We start from the raw sequence: 25,103 nt of genomic DNA, 5'->3' as shown, positions 1-25,103 counted from the left end.
AACGGTTGTGGCTTAGAGGACTTTAATTGCAAGAAAAAGCAAAAATGAGCCACAATGGCTTGATTGGACCTGCGCCTCACTTAGCTTAGGGCTGATCTTGAAGACTTGGCTACAGGGGCCAAAATAAAACCTCGAATAGAATTCATATATTTATGATGCTACGTCCGACTGTCTAAATATTTACTCTTACATACTATTATGTACCATGGCTCCTGATACAGTGGATTATGTCCCTTTAGAAGCCCTCAACGCACACCCGAACAATGAGGCTGAAGAGGAACAGCCCCGCAAGCGAAGCAATATCTGGCATAGAATCGATACTACCAGTGTTCTGACTATATTCCTCGGTTTTCCGCTCCTTCTGCTTGCAGTGGCAGTTTTGGCCCTATTCTGGCATGAATCAATGAAAGCTATCAACGGGGGAGAGCCCAATGTTTACTGGCTGCGCATCGTCAATGCAGGCTGGGCAGCGCAACTAGTGACAGTATGCACCGCCTCTATTCGAGCGGTGGTGGCTTTTCAGGCCGGTCTTGCCACGGCTATGGTCGCAGCAATTGCTTTGGAGACTGCAGGCACCCCTCTCCTACAGGGTCCATTGTACTCCATGCTCCGGGCAGTCAAGGTAGCCCCTAGCAACTTTTGGACTGCGACCAACTTCCAGCCTCACCTCTCGCGCTTCATTTATGCGCTGGTGCTCACCGAGGTCCTGGTGACAGGAGCGTCCCAGTTTCTGTCCACCATCTTCCTGGCTGATTTTGGCGATGGAACCTTCTCCCAGCGCAGCAACTCGACCAATGTCAGTATCCTACATACCACAGATATCTCTGACATTGCATGGTCGATGCCTTTTGCGGCCAGCTGGACATTCGCCGAGCTGGAGGAGTCTTTTGATGATCGATCGGGGTTCCATGATACCGGGCACACTTTTCGAGCTTTCCTTCCTTTCGAGGAGGAGGCAGAACGAACCAAACTACGCCGCCTCCACGGTCCAGTGCCGGTCATGGATCATCGGGTCGTCTGCTCAAGTCCGCCCTTGAGTAACTTGAGTCTAGATTCGATCGTGCAGAACTATATGCGCCTGTCCGGACAGATTCCCACAGAGGAATTGGCCTATCCATTGTTACTCGACTCATATCCTCACCCATATATCAACTTCACCTGCAGACTACCCAGCCCAGTAGAAAAAAAAACCAAGACGCAAGGCGAGACTAGCTTGTGCGTCCCCAAAATATCCACAAACTGGACGGTCCTCAACGAAGACCCCCTGATCCAGCCCTACGGCTTTCCCGAGTCCTCGGCCTTGTTCCTAGTCCTTGACATCATTTCAGACGCTGCAATGCTGGACACACTAAGCCACATTCGAACCTTGCAGACAATCCGAACCGAGGACCCTTGGGCAATAATCTCTAATGGATCACCAAACGTCGAAGCCTTCCGCATCTCCGCCTGCCTCACAAATTTCGCTGTGAAAACCGTCACTGTCGGAATGAACAGCACATTCGACAATCTCGAGCCCAAGACTACCTGGGATCACCACGTTGGAAGCTACAACACCGCACCTTCTCGCCTCCAACTAGGTGTATCATCCCTGGACAACAAGATCTCCAACAATCACCGAGGCATCCTCACGTTAGACCCCCGATCCAAATGGGAAGACTTCCACATTCCACCAAATACTCCAGGAGCTCCTGGTAAAGCACTCGGAGCCGAGCCCAACTTCTTTTCATCCATCTCCGTCAGCTTCCCCAACTCTGTCGGCTCGAGCTTCAACTTCGACCCCAGCGTCATCCTCTCTCGTAAAATCATTGTCACCAGCTTCGGCAACGCCCATATGACTCATGTAGATCTGTTCCAGGACACCCTGATTACGACGAATAGTCCGGCGTTAGCCCTGCAGGCCGTACTCACCCGTATCTATCAGATGGCATACTACCAGCAACTGATCAAGTTGGATCGTCCAGTCGTGGCCACGACGGCGTTCTCGCTCACCGCGACAATTCCGGTGCGATGGACATTCTTCGTGCTGGGGATGGCGCTTATTGTGATTCACTCGGTTATCATGATGGTAGTCGTCGTTATGTTTGTGATATCGACCGAGATCTCATTCATTGGGAGTTACTGGCAGACGGTGGCGCAGGTTGTTTCGAAAGAGACGCAGCCGATTCTGGAGGTGGCGGATCAGATGGATGATGACGATGTGAGGAAGTGGGCGAAGAGGGAGAAGGTGGAATCATTAAGGAGTCGTTTGGCCTTGCGGGGGAGTGATGGACGGGTTACTTTGGGACTTGTAGAGAATGACTAGAATCTATATACCACGTACTCGACTATAATGTTCATGTTCACTAGTTTTCATGAATCGACGATGTCACTAGAATTCCGAAGATACATTCCTATTAGTTTCTACATAGTACTGAGAGTTTATAGACTCAACTCGACAATAAATTCACTAACATTCTATCCAATCTTAAAAACATACTATTCCCCATTAATCTTATTCCAATTCCACCACGAGGCCGCCGTCTCCCCCAAAATCTGATCTGTATCCAACGTCTCCCTCCCAGCCCTAATCTCCTCCCAATGCCAATCCGCAATCTCAGCAGCCCGCCACAAAATATGGACTCGCACGAGCTCCGCGTCTCCGACAACAGGCAACGAGAGACAGCATTTCTGCTTGTGGTGCTGAGGCATGGATGTAATAGTGGCTACTCCGGATCGACACTGCTCGGCCATAAGACGCATCATGCTCTCGCCGCTATTAGGCTTGGTGCGTCCGCCAAACTTAGTGAAGTCGACTGTTACCCAATGGACGAATTCGTCGGTGGTGAGCTCGGGGATGTTGGTGCCATCTGCGTGGGAGAACATACCTAAGGACATCTTGTAGATGGGATGGTTTGATGGTGTGGTTTGTATGAAGTATTAAGTATGAAGTTTGAAGGTAATTGGGGAGGTAATTGGGATTGATGGATTGAGATACATTATGGCAGGTGAATTGATCGTTTAAATAGTTAGTCTGGTTTATGTCGAGTCTTTGTTAGAAACAATTGCCTTTATTTTCTTTCTCGGTATTTTCCTTTTGGCTCTTTGTTGTAATTATAGATGTCTCGTATGTTCTTTATACTTCCTTTATATGGTCAAATACTTTTGAGGTTCGGGTGTTCGCGCGTCACGTCATTCCCGAGGTTATTCGAGGGGAAGATCGACCTTGGCCTTCTTGTTCCCTCGCAGATTGCTGGTCAATTGCGAGATGTCTGCACGTGCTCTTAAGCAGTTCAAGCTTAGAAACAATCTAACTCGCTGCTTTTCCACCACGCGATCCACCAATGCAGATTTCACCCATGCGGTACAGTACACAGATCTCCAAGACAGACCCAAAACTAATCCGAACGAAAGGTAATTGGCGCAGGCGTCGTCGGCCTCGCAACAGCACGACAACTCGCAGCTCACGAAGGCACCTCGACAATTCTACTAGAGCGACATGACGCACCAGGGACAGAGACGAGCAGTCGCAACTCCGAGGTATGCACTTACCCCCCAACACACTACCCCACACCCAAAACTAACACTTCACCAGGTAATCCACGCAGGCCTCTATTACCCAGCAACCTCCCTCAAAACCAACCTCTGCATCCGCGGCCGCAACCTCCTCTACGACCTCTGCGCACAAAACAACATCCCCCACCGCAACACGAAGAAATGGATCGTCGCGCAAACCCCCACGCAATGGGAAGCCTGTCTGAAAGTGCACACACACGCACAAGGACTAGACGCGCCGACACGACTAATAGGACGCGAGGAAGCGCAGCACCGTGAACCGGACGTAAAGGCTGACGCAGGCATTGTCGAGAGCGAGACATCCGGCATCGTGGACAGTCATTCTCTAATGACGTATCTGCAGGGTGACTTTGAGGATCGCGGGGGCGATATCGCATTTAAGACGCGCGTGACGGACGTGGAGGCTATCAACGGCGGCCGTGGTGGATATAAGATCACCGCTGTGTCAGGGGATGGTTCTGTTACTTCCTTTACGGCTGAAACGCTGGTTAATAGTGCTGGACACGGCGCGTGTGCTATTAGTAACATTCTCCTCCCGGAAGAACGCCATTTCGTTCCGCATTATGCTAAGGGCACGTACTTCTCGTATGCGGCGTCTAGACCAAAGACTTCGGTTTTGGTTTACCCGGCTACTTTGCCGGGAACTGGGGGGCTGGGCACGCATTTGACGCTTGATATGGGTGGACGTGTGCGGTTTGGTCCGGATGTTGAGTGGGTGGATAGTCCTGATGATTTGGTGCCGAGTGCTGCGCGTTTAGAGCGTGCGTTGTTGGAGATCAAGGCTTATTTGCCTGGTGTTGATGTTGATGCTATTGCGTTGGATTATTGTGGTATTCGTCCTAAATTGGGGAGGGGTGGTGCTGTTAATGAGGGTAAAGGGTTCCAGGACTTTATTATCCGCGAGGAAGAGGGTTTGCCTGGGTTTGTCAATTTGTTGGGGATTGAGAGCCCCGGCTTGACGAGTTGTTTGGCAATTGGTGAGATGGTTGATGGTATCTTATACCGTTAGTTGCATTTTGGCTTATAGACGTTTTGTACATACATACCAGACATCTGGACCTACATAAGTAAATAGAGGTTTCTAGCGCATGTTCTGACTTGATGCAAGATTATCTAGGACAGTCTCTGCAAGGTTTCTTCACCTTTCTCCAGATTTGGATGTCTTAAATTACAAAAATCCGGTCCAGAATGCCTTAGCATCTTCATGCGCCTCGCCATGGAAACCCAGACGCTCCCGGAGCAACTTCTTCCATTCGATATTCATATCTGTTAATCCAAAAGACGCCGAAACATACTCATACCAAATAGAAAAGAAAGCAGCATATTCCCAGTCAAGTATATCACGGCGGATCCAATGGACACGCCCGTGTAGAGAGGCCGTGGAAGTGTTTAAGGTGGCTTGTATAATGGCATTGCTTTTGTTGGTCAGATGTCCACCCACATGCAACGCAACTTTTCTCCATTGTGAATTGTTAGCTCGAGCTATTGCAGTAGAAGAAAGGAAGAAAACAAAGGCGGGGGAAGCTCAAGCAAATCCAACCCTGTAAGCCTCAACCAATAACATTGAAGACATCAGTTGAGAGGTGAGATTTTAGTTCCATTGCTTATATCAACCCCTAATTCCTCTTCTTTCCTTCTTCTCTTTCTTATACAGAGTACACAAAACCCCCTGTATAACTTCCAATGGCATCCCTTTTGACAACGCTAGGCCTCCGCGCCTCCATCAACCCCAACCAAAACCACGGCCCTATATTCCTAACATTCAACTTCATCTTCGCCTACGGCCTCCTCTCCTCGCGTACCCTAAAACAATGGTACGGATTAGACCACCAAGTCTCGCCTCGCGAAGACCTAGCCAAATACGGCGAGATTGCTGTACGCGAAGGCAAGATCACGCGCAGACAGCTGGACATGCTGAAGCGTAATGAGTCGGCGCATGCTAACGCGGTGGAGAATTTCCCATTGTTGGTTGCGGGCGTGCTCTTTGCGTCGATGGCTGGTGTTCCCGCGCAGACGGTTAATGCTGCGGCGTTATCGTATACTATTGCGCGGGTTGCGTATGGGGCTATTTATATTCTTGTGGATCATCCTACGTGGAGTTGGATTAGGGCATTGGCGTGGTGGTGGGGGAATTCGAGTTGCTTTTTCTTGTTGTGGAAGGCTGAAGAGTTATTGGGTTGAGATGTATTATGAAGGATACTGTATTAGCAGAGTAACATAATGCTAGAGACGAGAACGCAAATGTCCGACTTTCTCAGTCGGATAAAAACATAAAACCCCCGTGTGCAACGAAAAAGACACCATGAAAAGCAAAAAAAAAAAAAAAAAAAAGCAACCAACTCCGAAACGTCCAGCGTCTATGAAAATCCCAAACACCATGAGCAACGCAAGTTCTGAGTAAACAGATCATTTCAAGCCAAACCCTTCGCTATTTACAACCGCATCCCAGAGCAGCTGCTGGAGCTTCTCCTGTGTGGGATAGCGGTAAAGACCCAGCGTATTGAAACAAGTACGGGCAATCGGGTAACGGCGAGAGTCATCCCCAAGACAAGCAAGACGGATGATAAGGCTCGTAGCCCCCACGGCTGGGATCCGATCGCTGCCAGTGATAAAAGACAGGATCTTGCGCTGCGCTTGAGGCTGCGATTTCTCGAAGAAATCCCAGAACCATCGCACCACGGGGACGGATTCTGGTCGTGGGTGTGACCAGTTGTCGTAGGTGGCCACGGCCCGGAGAGAACTGACATCAAGTGGTTCATCTGAGCCGCGGACTAACAATTCAATCTCTTCTGGTCGGAACAATGACAGCGCATTGCCACCGCAAACAGTGAAGAAACCGCGTTTGAAAGGTTCGAATTGTCGAGCCACGGCTGTGTCTAGTAAATATTTGACATACAAATCCACAAACTCACGCTTGTTGGAGTTGGTCACTGGCCGGTTCTCGCCATTTGGACAGAGCGGCACACTGATAGGCTCGCCGTAGCGATCAACCTGGGCAACGAAATCGTAGCAGAATGTTTCTGCAACATCGCCTTCGAATTCCAGTAGACCCCGGAGTCCTTTGGCGAGAGCTGGCCGGTACTCGGCAAGATCTTCTAGAGTGCATTTGAAGGGTGAACGCAAGGAGGTAGCGGCCTGTGGCCCGCTGGCGTGCGGCGCCGACGCCAGCAACTTCTTGAACGCAAACGGGGGGAGACCAACATCAAGGATGGTGGAGTTGTAAATGGCGAGACCTAGAACAACGCCAACCAAGAAGAATTGTTCGGATGATTCAAAGCAATAAGGATTGAAGTAGCAGTACTGCGAATCATCATCGTAGATGAAAAGGCCTATTTTGGATTAGTCGGTCATTCAACAGTTAGAATCAGAAAAGGCTTACCATGAAGCGGGTCAAAGACCTCTCGGACGAGCAGAAGGAACCATTCCTTCCGCAGGCCACCAGCGTCAATCCCTTCTTCGCCCGAGAATTCGATCCGCAGACCCTTTTTGATCTCTTCTTGGCCAGTACCAACGACTTCACTCACTCCCTTGAGGCTGTCTTCAATCAAACAGTCACGCCGTACCTTCAACACGAGGTACTGGCTAACCGCACTGTGGTTGAGGACGCTGTCGAAAAATGCATCGCGTGCTTTCACTTCCATTTGACGACGTGCATCATGCTCCATGATATGAATTTTGGCCCAGATGCTAAGGAGGAACGGATACTGACAGAACGAAAACTTCGTTACTTTAGCTTCCCAAGTCTCGAAGTCCGTCACTAGATCCGAATAGTCCAACAGTGTGTTGTAAAATGTACTGATCGGAATCATATGTCCTTGACGAGGGCCTGGGTTCTTGGGAGTTTCAAGACTGCGCGGGGTTCCGTCAGATTTCCTCGTTGCAGCGGAGATGTTAGCCGTAAAGAACAGCGACATTACTCTTGCCGCTGCTCTGATCTGCCAGTCCTCGGCGTATACAATGGGGTCCTCGGTCTTTTTGCCTGACTTCTTGGTCGTGTTGCCTCGGTTAATCGCAGCATGAAGTTCCGCAGCAGTGTTTCCCGAAGCACTGGCGAAGCTCGGTATTAGATCATCTCCCTCTTGAGGGGTTTGATGACGTTTTCGCCCATGCTGACGACTCAAACGGTAAGTGAGGAATCCACCGACAAGCTCAACCAGTCGCTCGAAATGTCTGATGGAGAAACGGGAAGCCCAAGACACGAAGTAGTGATGGCAGTCATTGGGCAAGTTGGACATCAGTCCCAGGATCCGCTTGATAATTCCATAGTGGTGATTAGCGCCCTCTGAACGAGCAGCGGCTTTGGGTAAGGCTTTGTGTGGGGGCTTTCCGTCTCGGTTTGTCGACTTCGGAGGGTCTCTTGGATGCGACGGGCGTCTGTCGTCTCGGTGAGACGACGTCGTCGGCGTGTGCTGGCAATACAACGCAGGTGAAGACAGTATAGGATTGGCTAACAATATAAACAAGAACCTGGTGTCTTCCGGCTTCTTCAGCACACGGCGCGGGCGCTTGAGGAGGTTCTCCGTAGCTTTCAACAGTGCCCTTTGTAAGTGTAAGCGAGACTCGCTGACTTGTCTCCCAATCAAGGATGGATCAATAGATGCCCATCTCTTGGCTCGGATCAAATCCGCTTCTGATCGTGTGGGGTCAGGTTTTTTGCCCGCCCATACCTCAGACCAAGAGCTCCCCGCAGACAAAATCGAATGATACCACTGACCTACCTCGGTCCAGTTGATCCGAGGGCTTCGTGATGATACCATCCGAGACTTTGGGGTGCTCTTCTCTTTGGAATACGCGGGATTTTGCCCTTCGGCCTCGGCCCATTCATTCATCCACCAAGCGGAATTCTCAGTCAAATCTCCCAAAAGAAGAGTTTTGGCATCTGGTTCAAAGACAGGAGCGTCATGCGATGGTTGTGGCATTGTGGTCGGTTCCATCTTCATTCTCGACGGGTTACCACTACTGGCTGATCGAGGTGGTCGAGGAGGTGGGTACGTGGTGAAAGATTCGTTGAGGCAATCACAGCCTTTGAAGGCAGTGGCGATGGTATTTTCCAACCGTTTGAAAATGTGTGTCCGATTGTCGCTACTTTGAAACTCTGGGTTCCCAGCTTGCGAGACATCTTGCGGGCTGCACTCTAGCTTCGGGGATGATCGGAGATCTGAGTTCGCTCTGACTCTAACCGGCGTGTCATTGCCCTCCCAGCGAACAGATTGTGGTGTTAAGTAACCCGAATTCTCTTTTGATGCTGCCAACCTTTCCCGTTCACTAGAATGTGAAGCACTACGGCCTCGAGAACTCTCGGTACGCGGCGGCGAGAGGTTGTTCGACCCAGAGGCATGAACCTGCATTGGTGGAAGATCAGGCAGTGGTTTGTTTTTGCCGTCGTTGTCAGGCGGCAACCATGACCGAGAGCCATTGTCCAAAAGGCTATCGAAATACATATTGAGACACCCTCCGATCATACCACGAGTTTGATTGGCCGTCAAAGGAAACACTATAGTAAAAAATCAGCATCTTCAACAAAGCTATGAAGCAAGACTAGCATTGATGGGTTTACCTTTGTTTGCCAACTTGGATGCCCCGCCTTGAGACCCTTGTGGGGGGTTGTCTCTGGATTCATGAGAAATCGGCTCGAGGTCTGTGATCATCAAGCAGTCGGTGCATCTAAACACCTTCAAGTGGCGTGGCCACCGGACAGTAGCATCACAAGTCTGGCACTTGCCCTCGGCCATTTCATTCCCAGATGCTGCACCTTTCCGGGGACTTGATGACTCGGGCTCCAAGGGATATGTTACCTCATCGTCATCGTCAGAGTCAGAGTCCCAAGTCGTATGCTTGGAAGCTGTCTTGTCCCGTTTGCGCCCAAACCCAGCGAACGGATTGCTAATCGAGCGTGAATGTCCTCGGTGTTGCGAATTCTTGGGCGTACTGCCATTTACCGGGGGCATGGTCGAAGCATCTCGGGGCCGAACTACGCGGCGTGGGCTGGTTTCCAGAGCAGAAGTTTGGGAAGGACGTAGTGGGATGGCGGCGGTGCCAGAAGTTGAGCTCGGAGGCACAGGTAGATGACGTTCAAACCGGGACGGCATGGAGGCGCATCAACTGTATTGGGATTGGTTTAAACAAATTCAACCTCTCCAGTATGGTGCCCAGCTCGTGGAGCTTGTTCTTCGTGCCAGACACATGCGAGTAGATCGTAAAGGACGGAGCGGGGGTAAGGCAGTCGAGTAAAGCGACCTGAGCTATGGTTCTTTGTTTGGTAAATGAGACGAGCTATTTCAGGGATGGACAATCAGTAAGCAAGTCAAGTCTCACTAAATAAAGATCTATCTCACCTCGAATCCAATAGAAGAGTGATGGATCGTTACAGCAGCATTTCATAGTCTGTGGACGGATTGGGAAAGCGGCCGGGGGTGGGAAGTGGTTCCTGCCTCAGGCTGTTAGTTCTATTTATGGATTAGCCGCCTAATATGGCAGGCGATCTATTTTTATGGGGCAATTCATATCCGATCGTTAATCAAAGACAGCAGTAAAGGTATAAAGATCCCAATTTGTAAGAAACATACCTTTTTAGCTCCCAGCCACAGGTGCACTAGACCATTTGCTAGTGATCCGCCAAGGCAAACTACTTTTGGCCCCCGGGGCAGCAATTACAGCAAGAAGCAGATTAAGCTCACAAGAGACATACATCCATAGAACTAGTACAAAATATCACTAATTCAAAACTACGAATTCTTCAGTACCAGTGGCATGGAGTTGAACCAGTCATACTTCGTTAATAGGGGAATTGAAAATAGAACAAGATGGCTTTTTGGCTAACAACAGAACCGGCTGGCCTGCATTAAAGTTGAACCCAGCGTGGAGAACACTGTCTGGGAAAGAAGTGTTTCAATAAACGACCACATGCCGAAACCAACATTTTCCAACCGAAACCACTGGGAAAGTGCACTATCGCACTTAACGGTAACGCCAGTAGCTCTGGGTGTTCTGGCGCTTCCAGGTGTGGCGGCGACCAGCCTTGGTGTTGTTGTAGCGGTGACCCTTGTTGATACCACGGGACTTCTTGCCGGTGGCGGTGAGGCCACGGGACTCGCGGTGCTAGAAAGAAAGACCTGGTCAGCAAAATTCCGGGGTATTGCAGTTGAATTTCGATCCAAACTCACCTTGTGGACGGAGTTGCAGATCCAGTTGATGCGGGCATCACGACGGATGGCCTTGTGCTGGGGGTCGACAAGGATGACCTCGTAGTACTTGTAGGTGGAGTCCTGGTTGATCCAGTAGGAGTTCAGGACACGCAAGTTAGCAGCGCGGCGGCCAACACGCTCCTCAGCGGTGGACTTGAGAGCACGCTGGTACTTGAGCTGGTTGACACCGTGGTTGGTGGGCTTGCCTGTTCACACAAAATCACATATTAGCCAAAAAAAAATCCTTCAGTTCCAACAGATCTCCAGAAAATCTGCATTCGACTGGGAAAATTCGTACCGAAGGTGGCACCCTTAGCGACGGGGCGTTTGCGGCCACCGCGGCGGACACGGGCACGGTAGATAACGTAACCCTGCTTGGCCTTGTAACCGAGACGACGGGCCTTATCGGGGCGCGAAGGGCGCGAGGCACGGTGGATGGCGTTCAGCTGGCGGAGCTATATTATGCACTCTCAGCAAAGTTCAACGAGTGTATAGCAAGACACATGAAGCCCATATGGGTTTTCTTGCGTGCCACAATCATTTCCGCCGAATGACTTTTTTCAAGCCGCCTAGCAATACCACAAAAAAACGGCATATCCTAAGGCAACGCTCACGAGCGCTCGGCGGAGATGTTAGGCAATCGAGGGGCGAAGGGATTTATCTCACCTCCCAGCATCGGACGCGCAGCAGGAAGCGAATCACATCGGACTGCTTCTTCTTCTGGATTTCTTCCACGTACTTGAGGGCACCCATCTGGACGGTTTTATGTCAGAGAAATGCACTGGCGGTTGAGATTGGATTAAATGAAGGATGATCAAACGTACCTTGTCGGCTGTACGAGGTCGTCGGTTGTCGTTGTCGCAAAAAGTTCGAGGAGGAAAACGTCTAGAGGCAGAGGTTGTGTGTGGGACGCTAGCGATTAGCGAGTTGACCCACTGCAGCCAATCACGGAATTGTGGGACTTTATGCCTTGAATGTCAGGCGCCTATTCCCTTATATCTCAGGCAGAAATATGTGAGCATTGACCAACTAACCCTACTGAGAGGTCAGCTGGGCACTGGCTGAGTTCTGTTCATTTTCTCACTTGGGCAGTATTGGATGAAGATCAAGGGTTATCCTTTTCTATGATTCAGCCTTGGAAATAAGTATTTCTTGTGGAGTATATAGTATAGACCAATTACTAGAAGTAGAAAAACATTGAAGACCATTCAAGTTTTTTCAAATCTTCGTCAAGGACAAAGACCGTACAAGTGTCTCACTGGTATTACAGTTCTATAATTCGATGACTTTGTTTGAAATTGTTTGATTTTGAAATGCGTTTTCCATACACTCGATCGCTATGAAGATATCATACAAAGACATTAGCATCGCCAAATCACCACGCTCGGTAAATGCAACTAATAATTCCCGCTCTTCCCATGCTAAAATAGAAGGCATATCTTCCAAATACAGAAATGAAAAAGCAAAAGCAGCCTCATGTGTTGCAGTCAAGGACGCCTCGAAAGATACTCTTGTTCGACCATTTCATTGGTAACAGAGATGTAGTACGATCCCGCTGGCAAGACGGTCTTCTTGCACAGAGGACAAAGGCAACAGTTCTGAGTCAAAAATGGATCGATGCACGCTGAGTCAAATATGTGTCCACACGGCAGTTCGCGTACCAGAGATGACCCGGCGACAAAATCGTCGAGACAAATAGCACAAGTTGTTTGAGTATAGCTTAGACGATACTTGCTTCTGCAAGAATCATTTTGTCCAGGTTTGACGATCGCTGCTTCGGGCATCTGGATGCCAGCATCCTCTTGTGCATGGTTGTCTTCGTTGAGGGACAGCGATTCAGTCTTGTCGTCAGAATCACGTTCGATGGGATTGGCCGGCGTATTATCTTGTCGAAGAGCTGGCTCCGTTGGAGGGATAATCTCCGAGTATGTATAAAGAGGCATCTTGTTAACCACCTCCGGAGGAGCCATCATTTGATTCAATGCGAAAGCTTCGATATCGACTTGACCTGCATCAACACGTCTCTGGAGCTGAAACCGTCTCCTGCGCAGGATAAGTCGATAAATTATGACTAGGAGGATACTGAGTATAAGAACCGTTCCTGCAATTGCAAGTACGAAGCTCCAGACGTTCGTCGCCGGTGTGGGGTTTGAGCCTGCGATATTTGAGTATAAATTTGGATAGTGACGCATTCTTGTGGCCTACCAGTTTCAATCCTAGCAAACAATCGGCTAGTCGTAGTCTGTAGCGCAAATTCCTCGGTTGAGTTGTCTCTCTTGTTCTCTGGTGTCTCAGCTGAATACCATGAGAGATCGTTGATCAATGATTTTCCAGCTGGCCCTGGAATGGCATACACTGGGTAATTGATATCCATTCTCCATCTATCCCCATCGTTGATTTCCCAGCGAGAGTCGCTTGAGTCAGGTGGTATGCTGGTCTCGTTGTCTGACGGCTGAAAAAAGATCATAGCATGTGTGCCGACCTTTTGGGCGGCGGAGAGGTACGATAGCGAGCATTCTGCGGTTACCCATGGAGCAAGGCCAACTAAGGAGTATCCAAAGTCGGACACATCTTCATAACGGGTCACATCTGGCGGCACAGACGAAGCGGTAATGTTATAGCACGGATCATGCGGCTCTAGACTGGGCACAAACAAAAGGCCTGATACCAATCCGTCCTCGGGAATGCTGTTGCTCGATATCGTTTGAACCTTGCGATCAAGGACAAACCGATAGGCAACATTCTCCTATACAATTATTCGAGTCAGTACAGTCCCGGAGTCTCTCAAATTCTGAATAAAGTAGGCGTACTTACTTCGACTGACGAGGTAGAATTTGATGCTTGCCCTTCACCTGCCCAAAGTGTAGCCACTTTGCCCTCCGAGTCATTTCTCGTAGACATGGTAGCAGCCGACATGCTTAATGGTTGGGCTCAGGTAAATAATGAAGATAGTGAGAATATGTGTCAAGGGAAAGATATAGTGTAGATGGTTGAGACCAGTGAGGAAGGTGTGTGCATACTAAGGGAAAGAAGTTTGAATATGAAATAATTCAATGTTTGAAAATGGCACTCTCTATGATTTTAGGCAAAGTCATTTGAGACGATACTCAGCCCTGAAGCATCCCATACATCTTCCTATTTAGATCTCTATGGCGGAAGAATGCGAGAGTCTATCGGGACCGTCACAAGAATGTAAAATAAGCCTGGTTCCAACCACGAGGCAAGAGGCAAAACCTCTTGGCTAAATTACACTGAGTTTCACATTTCGAAGAAATATCCGTGAACGAGTAAACAAGTAAAAATGACCGAGGACATAGTCTCCATTGTATACTTCGCTAAACATGGCCGTTCGCGGTAGACCGGTTGTGGCGATGATCATCAACAGGCAACTTTTCAAGCTTTTGCACTTGGCATGGGGATTTCGCTAGATTGTGTTATAAATAGTAATTTTTCAACGCTTGCAATTCACAAAAGATCTAGATTACACTCTGGTCAGCCCTCAGAATGCGATCGGAGTTAGCCATATTTGGAGTTCTCTCCGCAGAATGTGTGTGATCATTTTTGGGAGGCAATGTGTAAGCCATCTAGTAAGGCGCAAGCTGTATAGTGCATTGTATAATGAAAAATGACAACTAGGATCATCTCAAAGCCTAGACATGTGGGTATATGCTCATTCCCACCTATTTCGCCCAGATGTAGTGCCCAGGAACACCCTGGAGACTAAACCTTGGATGATGGTGCACGTGATGATAGGAGTCGTGTATCCCCATCACGTGCATCTACTCTGGTCGACTAGCGACCTCCAACCATCATTTCACCTTTGGAAAGTCATAATTCATCCGTGATTGAGAGAATCTCTTGCTCTGTATCTGTTTTAGCTCATGATCACGCTCTTTGGGGGATATTCAACCTCCTTTCATTCTTCTTCACTCCCAGTGACCAACGACAGCATGTGTCTGTCCAGTCCCATCCATACCTCCTAGGATCCTCTCTATCGACCAGTCTTTCTTTTTCGTTGACACTGTCTCTGGTGTCTCAATCATTTCATCCCTTCCTCTTCCTTATTCGATTATCGGTCTGAATAAACACCATGCCGTCCGCATACAAAGGCAAAGGCAAAGGCCGCGATGCGCGCCAGTCGCGTAGCCGCAATACCACCCCGTCTGGCGCTAGTGCTCCCGTCGTCCCATCACTGCCCATCCAAAGCTACTTGGAAAATGATGTCACCAAGCACATTGATCTGGCTAGTACGCAGTATGCCGATGTGTTGGATCTGGTATCCGCGCAGAACATTCCAGATTCGAAAACACTGGAGACATTAGTGGAGCACCTGAAGGGCCTTAGCGACATGGCCGATATTAGAGGCGAGGTTTGCAATGCTGGAATGCGCGAAATGTCTCAAAAACGCAGAGAAGTGGAAGATCAGGAGCTTGATCGAGAAGTTCGAGATCGCTCCAAGTTGAAACGTGAAACTGAAGAGGATGACGATATTCATAAGGGCGGGAAGCTGAAGAAGCGAAAGGAGCGCCCAAGTGGGAAGGAGGACCGGCCATTAAATCATGGCGCACATGAGATCGCGCGCCAGGATGGAGCTGAGACTAAGGTTGAAGGAGGTAAGAGATCCAACCCTGCGCTTTCTTCTCACGCTTTGTTTCTACGGACCCATCTCCACAACTCCGATCTTCTTTGACTTTCCCCACCATTCAACCTTTGCTGACCATCAAAAGCGGCTTCTCCAGCCTCGAAAAACTCCAAGAATGCGATTTCGGATGAAAGCTCCTCGCTCTCGCCTCCGTCTATGATGTCCCCCAACGGCACTACCACTGTTGGCGATGGCCCTCCTCCCGGGACCCCCGGTTCTGACACCAGTGCCGATTCCCACCAGCCTGAGCCCCAGCCTGCAATCCCTCAAATACAAGTCTTTGGCGAGAACCCGCTGAAGTTTGACGACCCGACCATTTACAACATTCGAGAAGTGCTCCCAGGCATGACGGACGATGAGAAGAAAGAGATTTACAGTGTTGCTCACTTCCCTAAGACCGATCTTTCCCACATGGCAGCCGGTGTGGCTCCGGACAAGGACTTCAGCAACGCCAAACCTTCGAACCAAGTCAGCGCGAATACTTTCCAGACTTACATTGAACCTTACGTCCGCCCTCTTACTGAGGAGGACATTGCCTGGTTGAAAGAAAGGGTGGGTCAATTGCAGCTCCTTTCATGGCAACGCAAGCTAACTTTCATAGGGTGATCGCACTACCCCGTTCATCATGCCCCGTCGCGGAAAGAAAAACTATCGTCAAATTTGGGCGGAGGAGGATGGAGTGCCATACGATTCGAATCAAGATGACAAGGACCAGCTGCCTTTGAATCAAGGTCGTGGAAGCATTGAGCAGCTGACTGACGATAAAGCCGAAACCAACGAAGTCTCGGTTGGACCTCTCCTCAGCCGGCTCTGCTCTCTCCTCCGTTACGAGCACCGTACATTGCCCGAGGATTCCAACCCAACTGCAAATGGGGACACTGGTAGTGTGAGTGGACTGGGTGGAGACGCAATGGACATCGATCAACCCACTGTTGAGAAGGAGAACAAGAACGAAACCAAACCTCTTCCTGCTGCAACCACCTTCCGCGACGCAGATCCAAACGACTTCAAAACTTCGGTCGCAAAGCTGGATCATGCCCAACTAGATGAGCGTGCCAAAGCCGAACTTCGATTCATTGGTTTTCTAGGTGCAGATGATAATCCGGACTACGACGCTCACTACGATGATGAAGTTGCTGAGCGACTCCGCCTACTCCAAAGTGAGCTGAAGAAGCAAATCGTCACCAACAACGCGCGCAAAGCTCGCATTCTGAAGATCGCCCAGGAGCATATGGCCATGCTTGAGTTTACCACCATCCAAGACGACCTTGATTCTCAGGTCCAACAAGCCTATCTCAAGCGCACCCGCACCATGGGCAAGAGCAAGAAGGGCGCTCAGCCCAAGCACCGTCCTGGCGGTGCAGGCGGCGGCAGCCATGTTGCCGGTACTGCGGGAGTTTCCCGTCCTGCTGTCGGAGACGCTGCAAAAATTGTCATGGACCGTCGTCGTCGCTGGAACGAGGCATTCCTGCCTATCTTTGACGACATCAAGACTACCATCCCCTCCGAGGGAGAAACGATCTTCGACCCAGAAGTTATGGCTGAGTACGAAAAAGCCGAGCTTGAGAACTGGGATGAAGAATAAATCCTCCCTTTATGCTCTCTTCCCGGTTTTTATCACCCGACCGTCTTTTGTCCTTTGGCTGCCTCGTAGCCACCGCAACCTTGTTCTAATTTATTTCCCGCACGATACGATACGAATGCATGATGGACTGGCGTGGCGTTAGCGGATACCTCTTTTTTTCCCTGTTCACGCATCAAATGTGAACCCCTGGCGTGACTGTTGCAGAGTCCGCCTGAAGATACACACTGGATCTTTCCCACAACCTGTATCTAGTGAGATGTGACTATGTGTATTCTTATTCTTAAACTCTGAGCTGTAAGCTTCAATGAAACAATTTTCCAATCTTCAAATTTCCAAGTTTTCAGTGGTAACTGTAGTACTCCACACCTGATATATATTCCCAACCACATAAACGCCAAAATGATAAACAAAAGTAGGGTATCGATCAATTCCAACAATTCAAAAGAAACTCCCAAAGAAACTTCCCACCAAATTCATCTATGAAGAATCAACACCTCCCAAGGATACCTCTTCAATCTAGCCGTCAACTCCCTCTCACTCATCTCCAACTCCGTACAAATCTGATCAAAGCAATGCGTCCCATCAAGATACCTCCCAAGAACCTCATCCCCGACAACCTCCTCCTCCTCCTCCCAAAACGCCGATGGCGCTCCACTCCCATTCCCATTCCCATTCCGACCCCCACTAATCACAGACCCAGACCCAGCCCGCTCACGACTAGACTCTCCCCTCATAACCGCCGAGATAGGCGCGTCTTCCGACACACTCGATACCGCATACGGCGTATTGGTACCTGTATTCGCGCGCGAAGACAAAGCAGTCGGTGTAAACGAGGACGGGCGCGGGGGCGCAGGCTGGCTCGTTGCGCAGGCGTATTTGTGCACGCGATATAAGAAGCCCTTTATCACGCCGAAGGTGATGAAACGACGGATGTCGATGTTTGTCAGGGCGCGGCTGTGGGCTGCGTACCATTGCTTGACGCTCTGGCCTTGTTTTAAACTTGCGTAGAGCTCTACCAGGGCGACGCCGTCGACGAGCGCTGGTTTGTGGAGGGCGTTTGGGGACGTGGCGGTAGGGGTTTCTTCGGGGCCTAGGAGGGGCCAGATTTCTTCGGCGTCGAAGCGGGATTCCTCGCGTGTGAGGCTTGGTGCGGGGTCTGTGGTGAGGGAGCTGGGGAAGGGGGCTGGTCCTGTGCTGTCGGTGCTGTCGTTGGCGCTGGGAGTTCGGACTAGGGTTGGTGGGAGGGGGGAGTCGGGGCCGATTGGTGGGTGTGGTGCGAAGCGGAGGTTGACGTAGCGGGCGCATTCTAGTTGCATTGCTTCATCGGAGGCTATTGTTGGGCTGAATTGGGCGGTTGGGGCGTAGATGGCGGAGAAGGAGAAGATGTCGAGGATGAATAGGCAGCCGTAGTAGAGGAGGTGTCGGAGGGCGCGACAGGTGAGGGAGAAGTCTGTGTCGGCTAGGACGGAGATGATGCGGACGCTGTTGACGCCGTTGATATGTGGTACAATCTGGCTGAGGTCAGCTGTTGTGTTTTCTGTCATAGAGGCAGTGTTATCTTCCTCATACTCTTTGCATAGTCAAGTCCCAGTTCTCATCCATGAAGGCCTGGTATCGCAACGTGAAGAGCGGTACTTGCCAGGCCTTGACGGGCGGGGGAGAAGGGTATATCGGGAATAGCTTGATGTTCAGAGTATTCAATTCGTCTGAATAGATTAGTTAGCGGCCTCATGCGAAACAAATCCATGGACATACCAATCGGAATCATGCACTCGCAATAGTTATTCAAGTCCTCCATCAACATCTCACACAGACTATACACTTTCCCCTCACCACTCTTCGAGAAATCGCGGGACAAGAAACCATTTTGCTCTTCCAGACCATGCATTAGGTCTGCTAGCTTCTGCACCACGCTCTTATACGTGCTGAAGTCGTCCTCCTCGGCGAGGACTATACAAAAGTTGAAGATAAATTCGTTGCGGTCATAGCGCACTGATTTCATGCATATTGGGTAGCCCAGGATACGATATCCGTTTGTGCATACTTGCAAAAGGTTTCCACAGAGCTCTTGGCGGGGAATCACGAAGAAGGAGACATCGGAGAAGGTGAGGAAGGGTGGTTGTGAGGGTGCGGTAGGGGTGGGGACGATGGCTCCATCGGGAACTTGATGGACGACTTTGGGCCCTGCGTAACAGTAGTTAGTATCGAATTGAAGGTCTATCATGGTATTGAAGGTCCATACCCTCTATCGTGTCGAATTTACTGTAGAAGATTGCCTTGATCATGGTGGAGATTCTGCAGAGTTGGAAGAAATGCGTAGTAATGCAGTCTATCGGCCAAATTCAATCAAATACAGCGCTGAAATGAGTACATGTTCATGGCATGGAGATCAGTTGCGGAGCGGACCTCGGAGCGGAGAGCTTATCGAAATCAATATTTCCCAGGGCTATTCCAAATCAGGTTAGACTTTGTACATCGCGTTTGTTTGATTGGCTGAACCCTGTTGAAGTTGAGACCACGTGATATATAATTTCCAGCTATCCCCGCACGGTCTACAACTTGATTCAGCAACAGCTTCAGGATATCTCACGTAGGTATTCTATTCCTCACTTTTTGCACTAGAGTTTCTAGTTGGCAAGTACTTCTCCCCTCAAATAATAGCTACAAGCTAAGATTGGCTAGCCTCAGTCACAGGAACATACTAGAAGCGTGCCTGAGATCATACCCAACGGAAAGGGAACCCTCCGTTTTAATATAGACCGAGGAGACTATGTCTTCAACTACTACAGAAGATGGATGCGATACACCTACGTGCAGTTGTGCTTGCAGTAGATCAATAAAAGGGATGTCCTTGAGTGACTCGGTTGTGACGCAGTCCAAGAATTGTCCTTGGAAAGGCAGAACGTTCATTATTCGCGACCCTCTTACAAACCTGGTGATTGGACTTCAAAAAGGTATCTTACGCCTTGTATCTGAACGCAGTGGGCATGGGTGTGGTATTTACTGGTCGTGCGTTCAATCCAACGAGATGTTATTGGGGTTCCAAAATGTGGTTTCTGGTACCTTTATAGGGTATAACAAGGGTCACTTCATTGCGGAGGCTAAGTTGTTGCACCATGAAAGTGAAATGTTATGTGTGCGAGCGCATCCCGATGGCGGCTATGTCATCCTCGCGAAACAAGGATTTGGGTTCTTGCCGATGCAGATAGACGGTTCGGGCATACAACTTGCGGTTGGCACTAACAGAGACGAGGGCACAGTATGGGAGTTTATTCGTGTTGAACATAAAAACGGTATCTGATTTCATTTTTATCTCTTGATACTAGCTTTTTTCAGATAATGGTTAATATTATGGAAGATCCAGTCTGCACTCTACAGTGATCATGAGCATGTGATATTTCATGTATTTCTGAATCAGCTAGAACAATTTTTGCCGTGTACTGCAAATCTCTCCGACCACGTTGAATATGAATATGCCCGGCAAAGCAAATGATGAAAAGAGGAAATAAGTCAAGCAACAACGCAGGAACAGGAACATGAGGGTATTAGAGAAAATGAGGTGACAACGAAATCTATGCGTAGCAAGAGACTCTTCTGAAGGCACGAGTAGAGCGATGGATACAGATCAATAAAAGCAAAGAAAACCCATAGAAGAAGGAGCCAGTCCACTTCAGACAATGCGAGAGAAGTAAGATACGCCGTAAAAAAAATGCAAACACGAATCGTAGCGGGAGCCCTATTCGAAGGGTCTGATGGTCAAGTCGTATGCAGTCATTGAGTCGTGCCGGAGGCATGGTTGGATGAGGACGGAAGAGCAGTGTTAGTTGCAATAATGCTGTCTGGGCCTGTCACCAGGGCCGCACCGTGACTGAGTGGGAATTGGACATTGTCGGCGACACGAGTCAAAGGCTGGTTCGCACGAATGGCCTGCACCACCTCGAAACCGCCGCGTTCTCCAGCCTCCTTCAGCCATTGTTCCCAGTCTTCGTCTAGCGGCACGTCAGTACCTTGGTCGCGAGCGGCCAGCGCAGCATGGATGCGGGTGTTGAGGGCTAGCCCACAACTTTCTATTTCCTCGTCGCTAAGTTCCTCTTCGATTTCGTACTCCTCGGTGGATTGGTAACTAGAGGCACGGTAATCCACCGCACGGACCGTATCGTTGCTCTGAGTCTCGATGATCTGGTCATCTTCCTCTTCTATCGCGCGGAAGTCACTGTCGTTGAAGTGGACCTCGATTGACGGGCCGGGTTGGGGTGATGCCGGTCGGACTGAGTGGGCCGTGGTGTCCCGCACGATAACCCCTTCTTCTGCCTCGTATCGCTGACGCGCGGACTTGGTCCCTTCCCACCGGCAGAGATTGGAGATCTCAGCCTCTGTCAGACCGAGTTCGTCGAAGGTTTGAAAAAGTTTTCGGTGCCATGGGAATCGACCCAGTCGCATGCGATGCGGTTCATATGAGTAGTCCAGACCCGGGTATTGCGCTTCGATGCAGTCTAGCGAGCCGTAGAAAAGGGATGTTTCGACACGGACTTCGGGGACGAGGTTCCGGGTAATGTGAGCACCAAACGATCCTGGGTCATTTGTGCGAGGTCGTGGAAACGTGGCGTTATACACGATCTGACTGACGGATGGTTTACGCATGATGAAAGCCCCGGGTGTGGAAGGAGTAAAGAGGGTAAAAGAGTAAATGAAGGAGGTAAGGTTGTCACAGACTCCCTGGAATGTGATAATTCAGGGTACTCAGCCCTGGAGGATCCCCCCCTTGCCCTTTGTCAAATTCCCCGTGAATGTTTTGAACGTGGATGGGGGATTTGCGGGGAGAGTACGCTAGAGAGGTCGCATACAATAAACCCTCGAGGTAAGTGAGGAATGCAATGCTTTTTTTTCAACCTGAATTCTCGTAATCCAGGTCAATGGATATGATAATAGAGAAAATCCCGATGTGCCCAGCTGACGTTTCGGCTCTTTGACCCTTGGTCTCACAGACGTTCCATTGAAAATTAGAGATAGAAATGAGAGAAGAACAGAAAAAGGAAAAAAAAAAGAAATTAGTTTTGTAAAGACAGAAGGACATACAAGGGCTTTTTATACCTGAAGTCCCCAAGTATGCGTTGGCAATGGCCACGACATTTACATTTTTGATTTGTCGAATCAAATTACTTGAAATTCTAAAGATTTAAATCGATTTATTGGCCTTTTTTATCTTCATATCACGTGAAAACAACTAACAGGAACAACAGGTTCAGTCCATCTTCACCTAGGCAACCTTCAACATTGCAGATAACCTCATTAGTTGCCATGTCGACCTTCGATGGCATTGTAGAAGGTGAGACTGGCATTTCACAAGTCGCTTGGACTTGCTAATCCGGACAGAGTTTCCTGAAATTCGAAGTGAGCGTCACTTATGAGATCAACTGAACTTATAACTAAGAGAACCAGTTGATTACTTTCGGAAATGCCCCGATCGGCCTGCCCCACTAGCTTGTTTCCTTAGCCATGTGCATAGTGATCATTTACAAGGTCTCGAATCCTTTCGGGCACCGTTTATCTACTGCTCACCGGCCACACGAGAGGTATGCTCATATCCTATTGAAGTTCATCAAACTGACCCTGTGTAGTTGCTGCTCCGGATTGAAAAATATCCCCATCGGATGAACTTCAATAAAGGCATCTTGGAGTCACGCCGACTGCACTATAAGCATCTTGCAAAGCTTCTAGTAAGTATCTTTATACAAACTTTGGGAGATAAGAGCTCATTCCCCACAGCGCCCAATTCCACTGAATACCCCAACGGAGATTATTCTCACACCCCGACGTCGTATCAAGGTGACATTGTTTGATGCCAACCATTGCACCGGGGCTGTGATGTTTCTAATCGAAGGGAACGGGAAGGCAATCATCTACACAGGTGACATCCGAGGTGAGCCGACGAAGTCTTGTCTTGGTGGAATTGCTAGCTGATCGTCTTCAGCCGAGACATGGTGGGTGAGCAGCCTGGTCCGTCACCCGATCTTGATACCGTATACTCTGGGCCAGAAACGCCTGGATAAGTTGTATCTGGACTCTACGTTTGCAAGCAAGAAAAATCCATTCCGCGAGTTCCCTTCCAAGGCCGAGGGACTGTCTGAGCTGCTGCAGAAAGTCCAGGATTATCCTGACGATACAGTCTTCTACTTCCGTGCATGGACTTTTGGCTACGAAGATGTCTGGGTAGCGCTCTCGGCTGCGCTGAACACAAAGGTGAGAATATCATATAGTTCGAATACGACGCTGGCTAATATAGCATAGATCCATGTGGATCGTTACCAGATGGGACTTTATCGGTCTCTGGTCCAGATTCCAGGAAATAGAGGGGTTAGTGAAGCTCCTGCTCTCTGTGGCTTTGACCTGGGAAACGAAGCTGTACCAGGCTGTCTAAGCAACAACGAGTCGAGTCGAATCCACAGTTGTGAACCCGGAGTCTCTTGCCCGGCAGCTCGCGGTACTAACACGGTCTACATTGTGCCTATTGTGAATCGCACAACTGGCGGTGCGGAAATCCCCGAGGTCGGTGCGGGCGGTGGTATTGGGGACCTGTTTCAAACGCATGAACTCGAGCTTCCAGATGAATCTGCCCTCGCCGAGTTGGAGAAGCTGTGTCTCAAACACGTCCAGGACAAACAAGCCCTTTCTCAGGTGCGAAGTGCCCTTCTGGATGCGTTCCAGTCGAGGAAGAAAGCACTCTCACTTGATACATACGGCGTGAAGGAGGAGGGCGAAATTTCATTGAAGAATCTGGTGACCGCTTTAAGCCATGGCCCATCCGATACCGCTAGTCGATCATCCCTGCCAAATCTGCCTAACACGATTGTAAGTGACACTACTGTTTTCTTTAGGTAATTCTCTCTAACAACACTATAGCGATTCCCATATTCACGGCACTCTTCCTACTCCGAACTATGTGAGCTCGTAGCTGCCTTCCGGCCCAAGGACATCCATCCATGCACCGTGGATCCAACGACCTGGAACGAAGATGTCTCTATCAGACGTTTGTTCGGCCATCTCTGTTCAGGGACCAATTTCTCACACGACATTCACATGCGGCAGACTGTAGCCAATGATGTTGACGATGAGGGAGATCTGCGCGCAAGAAAAAGAGCCCGATACGATATGGAGCTCTCTACACAGTCGACACAAGAAACCAGTAGTGGCATTGAAGATTTTAGTCTTGGTGTCGCCGATGCAAGCCAACATCATGCTCAAAAGCGGGACTCTCTACATGATTTAAGTCAATCTGAAGAGCCGGCCAGAGTTAAGCGCAACGAAATACGTCAAGCACACCGCTATCTTCAAGAGCATGCAGAGCCCGGGCTCTTCCAAGTCAATCCCCTCCCGTCAACATGGCTGACAGAAAAAGAAGACAGGTTTGATCTGGCTAGTGACGAGGGAAATGAAGAACAGGATACGCTCATACCTGACCAGCCAGATTTAGAACCTTCGGCTACAGGACTCCGAGTCAGGTCCGAACCAAGCACTTCTACAACAATCATTGACCTAACTGGTGACAGTACTACATCTCCTCGCCCAATCCAGCATACAGAAAGTCAACACACAGACGTACTTTCTCTCTCCGTCTCCGAGTCAGCATTTGACTCCCCGGACCAAAATTCCGTTGAAAATGGACTACGGGACCCAGCGCGAAGAGAAGAACTAGTGGATCGCTCACGCCGTGCGCGTGTTGCTGCTTATCTAGCTGCGCGCGAAGGTACTTTTTCTGCGTGGACGGATGTGTCGATTGTTTCGGCTGATAATCATGGCGAGGAGGAGATTGAGTTATAGACTTGATCTTTTCTCATATTAGCAGGCGGATGGATCTGTTTCTCTTATTGTTTTTATCTCATTCTTTGATTTTACTGTGTATGATACCCCTTTTTACTTTTTATTATTTGTTATCCATATCGTCTCGTATTTCGCCAATAGGACTATGTCTGGACACCTTTCGAAGATCACTGTCTTCGTTTACGTGCTCCAGGTTACTATATGACTTACTTTGACCTGATATACAAACAGTAGGCTTGGTCCACATCAGGGCCATAATTTATTCCCTCGACTTATCGGTACAAACCTGGCTAGTACATAGTATACCATCAATAACAGTAAT

The 25,103-nt window shown here is 49.4% G+C and overlaps 10 protein-coding genes across 10 annotated transcripts; 5 read left to right on the top strand and 5 right to left on the bottom strand.

Moving 5' to 3' along the window:
- Nucleotides 1-205: 205 nt before the first annotated feature.
- Nucleotides 206-2,302, top strand: PGRI_006310 (uncharacterized protein; the record flags this gene model as incomplete). Its single annotated transcript, XM_040788344.1, has 1 exon — nucleotides 206-2,302. One exon carries the CDS (start codon nucleotides 206-208, stop codon nucleotides 2,300-2,302), a length of 2,097 nt encoding a protein of 698 aa, XP_040652116.1.
- Nucleotides 2,303-2,475: 173 nt separating this feature from the next.
- PGRI_006300 (uncharacterized protein) lies at nucleotides 2,476-2,874 on the bottom strand (the record flags this gene model as incomplete). The annotated part of the gene is made up of 1 exon (XM_040788343.1): nucleotides 2,476-2,874. One exon carries the CDS (start codon nucleotides 2,872-2,874, stop codon nucleotides 2,476-2,478), a length of 399 nt encoding a protein of 132 aa, XP_040652115.1.
- A 446-nt stretch (nucleotides 2,875-3,320) lies between these two features.
- PGRI_006290 (NAD(P)/FAD-dependent oxidoreductase) lies at nucleotides 3,321-4,561 on the top strand (the record flags this gene model as incomplete). Its single annotated transcript, XM_040788342.1, has 3 exons — nucleotides 3,321-3,390; nucleotides 3,440-3,516; nucleotides 3,572-4,561. 3 exons carry the CDS (start codon nucleotides 3,321-3,323, stop codon nucleotides 4,559-4,561), a joined length of 1,137 nt encoding a protein of 378 aa, XP_040652114.1.
- Nucleotides 4,562-5,235: 674 nt separating this feature from the next.
- Nucleotides 5,236-5,733, top strand: PGRI_006280 (MAPEG family protein; the record flags this gene model as incomplete). The annotated part of the gene is made up of 1 exon (XM_040788341.1): nucleotides 5,236-5,733. The coding sequence occupies one exon, from the start codon at nucleotides 5,236-5,238 to the stop codon at nucleotides 5,731-5,733; it is 498 nt and encodes a 165-aa protein (XP_040652113.1).
- A 225-nt stretch (nucleotides 5,734-5,958) lies between these two features.
- PGRI_006270 (HECT-type E3 ubiquitin-protein ligase) lies at nucleotides 5,959-9,641 on the bottom strand (the record flags this gene model as incomplete). The annotated part of the gene is made up of 3 exons (XM_040788340.1): nucleotides 5,959-6,881; nucleotides 6,932-9,046; nucleotides 9,110-9,641. The coding sequence occupies 3 exons, from the start codon at nucleotides 9,639-9,641 to the stop codon at nucleotides 5,959-5,961; spliced, it is 3,570 nt and encodes a 1,189-aa protein (XP_040652112.1).
- An 868-nt stretch (nucleotides 9,642-10,509) lies between these two features.
- PGRI_006260 (60S ribosomal eL15 domain-containing protein) lies at nucleotides 10,510-13,652 on the bottom strand (the record flags this gene model as incomplete). The annotated part of the gene is made up of 8 exons (XM_040788339.1): nucleotides 10,510-10,650; nucleotides 10,716-10,942; nucleotides 11,035-11,191; nucleotides 11,403-11,489; nucleotides 11,561-11,671; nucleotides 12,398-12,891; nucleotides 12,942-13,482; nucleotides 13,551-13,652. The coding sequence occupies 8 exons, from the start codon at nucleotides 13,650-13,652 to the stop codon at nucleotides 10,510-10,512; spliced, it is 1,860 nt and encodes a 619-aa protein (XP_040652111.1).
- Nucleotides 13,653-14,826: 1,174 nt separating this feature from the next.
- PGRI_006250 (histone acetyltransferase NGG1) lies at nucleotides 14,827-16,963 on the top strand (the record flags this gene model as incomplete). The annotated part of the gene is made up of 3 exons (XM_040788338.1): nucleotides 14,827-15,349; nucleotides 15,464-15,930; nucleotides 15,980-16,963. The coding sequence occupies 3 exons, from the start codon at nucleotides 14,827-14,829 to the stop codon at nucleotides 16,961-16,963; spliced, it is 1,974 nt and encodes a 657-aa protein (XP_040652110.1).
- A 473-nt stretch (nucleotides 16,964-17,436) lies between these two features.
- Nucleotides 17,437-19,248, bottom strand: PGRI_006240 (nitrogen permease regulating protein NPR2; the record flags this gene model as incomplete). The annotated part of the gene is made up of 4 exons (XM_040788337.1): nucleotides 17,437-18,474; nucleotides 18,533-18,669; nucleotides 18,719-19,147; nucleotides 19,206-19,248. 4 exons carry the CDS (start codon nucleotides 19,246-19,248, stop codon nucleotides 17,437-17,439), a joined length of 1,647 nt encoding a protein of 548 aa, XP_040652109.1.
- Nucleotides 19,249-20,734: 1,486 nt separating this feature from the next.
- On the bottom strand, nucleotides 20,735-21,604 carry PGRI_006230 (uncharacterized protein; the record flags this gene model as incomplete). The annotated part of the gene is made up of 1 exon (XM_040788336.1): nucleotides 20,735-21,604. One exon carries the CDS (start codon nucleotides 21,602-21,604, stop codon nucleotides 20,735-20,737), a length of 870 nt encoding a protein of 289 aa, XP_040652108.1.
- A 657-nt stretch (nucleotides 21,605-22,261) lies between these two features.
- PGRI_006220 (uncharacterized protein) lies at nucleotides 22,262-24,781 on the top strand (the record flags this gene model as incomplete). Its single annotated transcript, XM_040788335.1, has 8 exons — nucleotides 22,262-22,289; nucleotides 22,337-22,354; nucleotides 22,403-22,536; nucleotides 22,582-22,680; nucleotides 22,730-22,883; nucleotides 22,935-23,203; nucleotides 23,252-23,812; nucleotides 23,864-24,781. 8 exons carry the CDS (start codon nucleotides 22,262-22,264, stop codon nucleotides 24,779-24,781), a joined length of 2,181 nt encoding a protein of 726 aa, XP_040652107.1.
- Between the last annotated feature and the right edge of the window lie 322 nt (nucleotides 24,782-25,103).

Source organism: Penicillium griseofulvum, assembly GCF_001561935.1.
Source record: "Penicillium griseofulvum strain PG3 chromosome Unknown contig_79, whole genome shotgun sequence".
NCBI classification, from domain to species: Eukaryota; Fungi; Ascomycota; class Eurotiomycetes; order Eurotiales; family Aspergillaceae; genus Penicillium; species Penicillium griseofulvum.
Note: the sequence above shows the minus strand (reverse complement) of the source record. Positions and strands in the feature narration are given on the sequence as shown.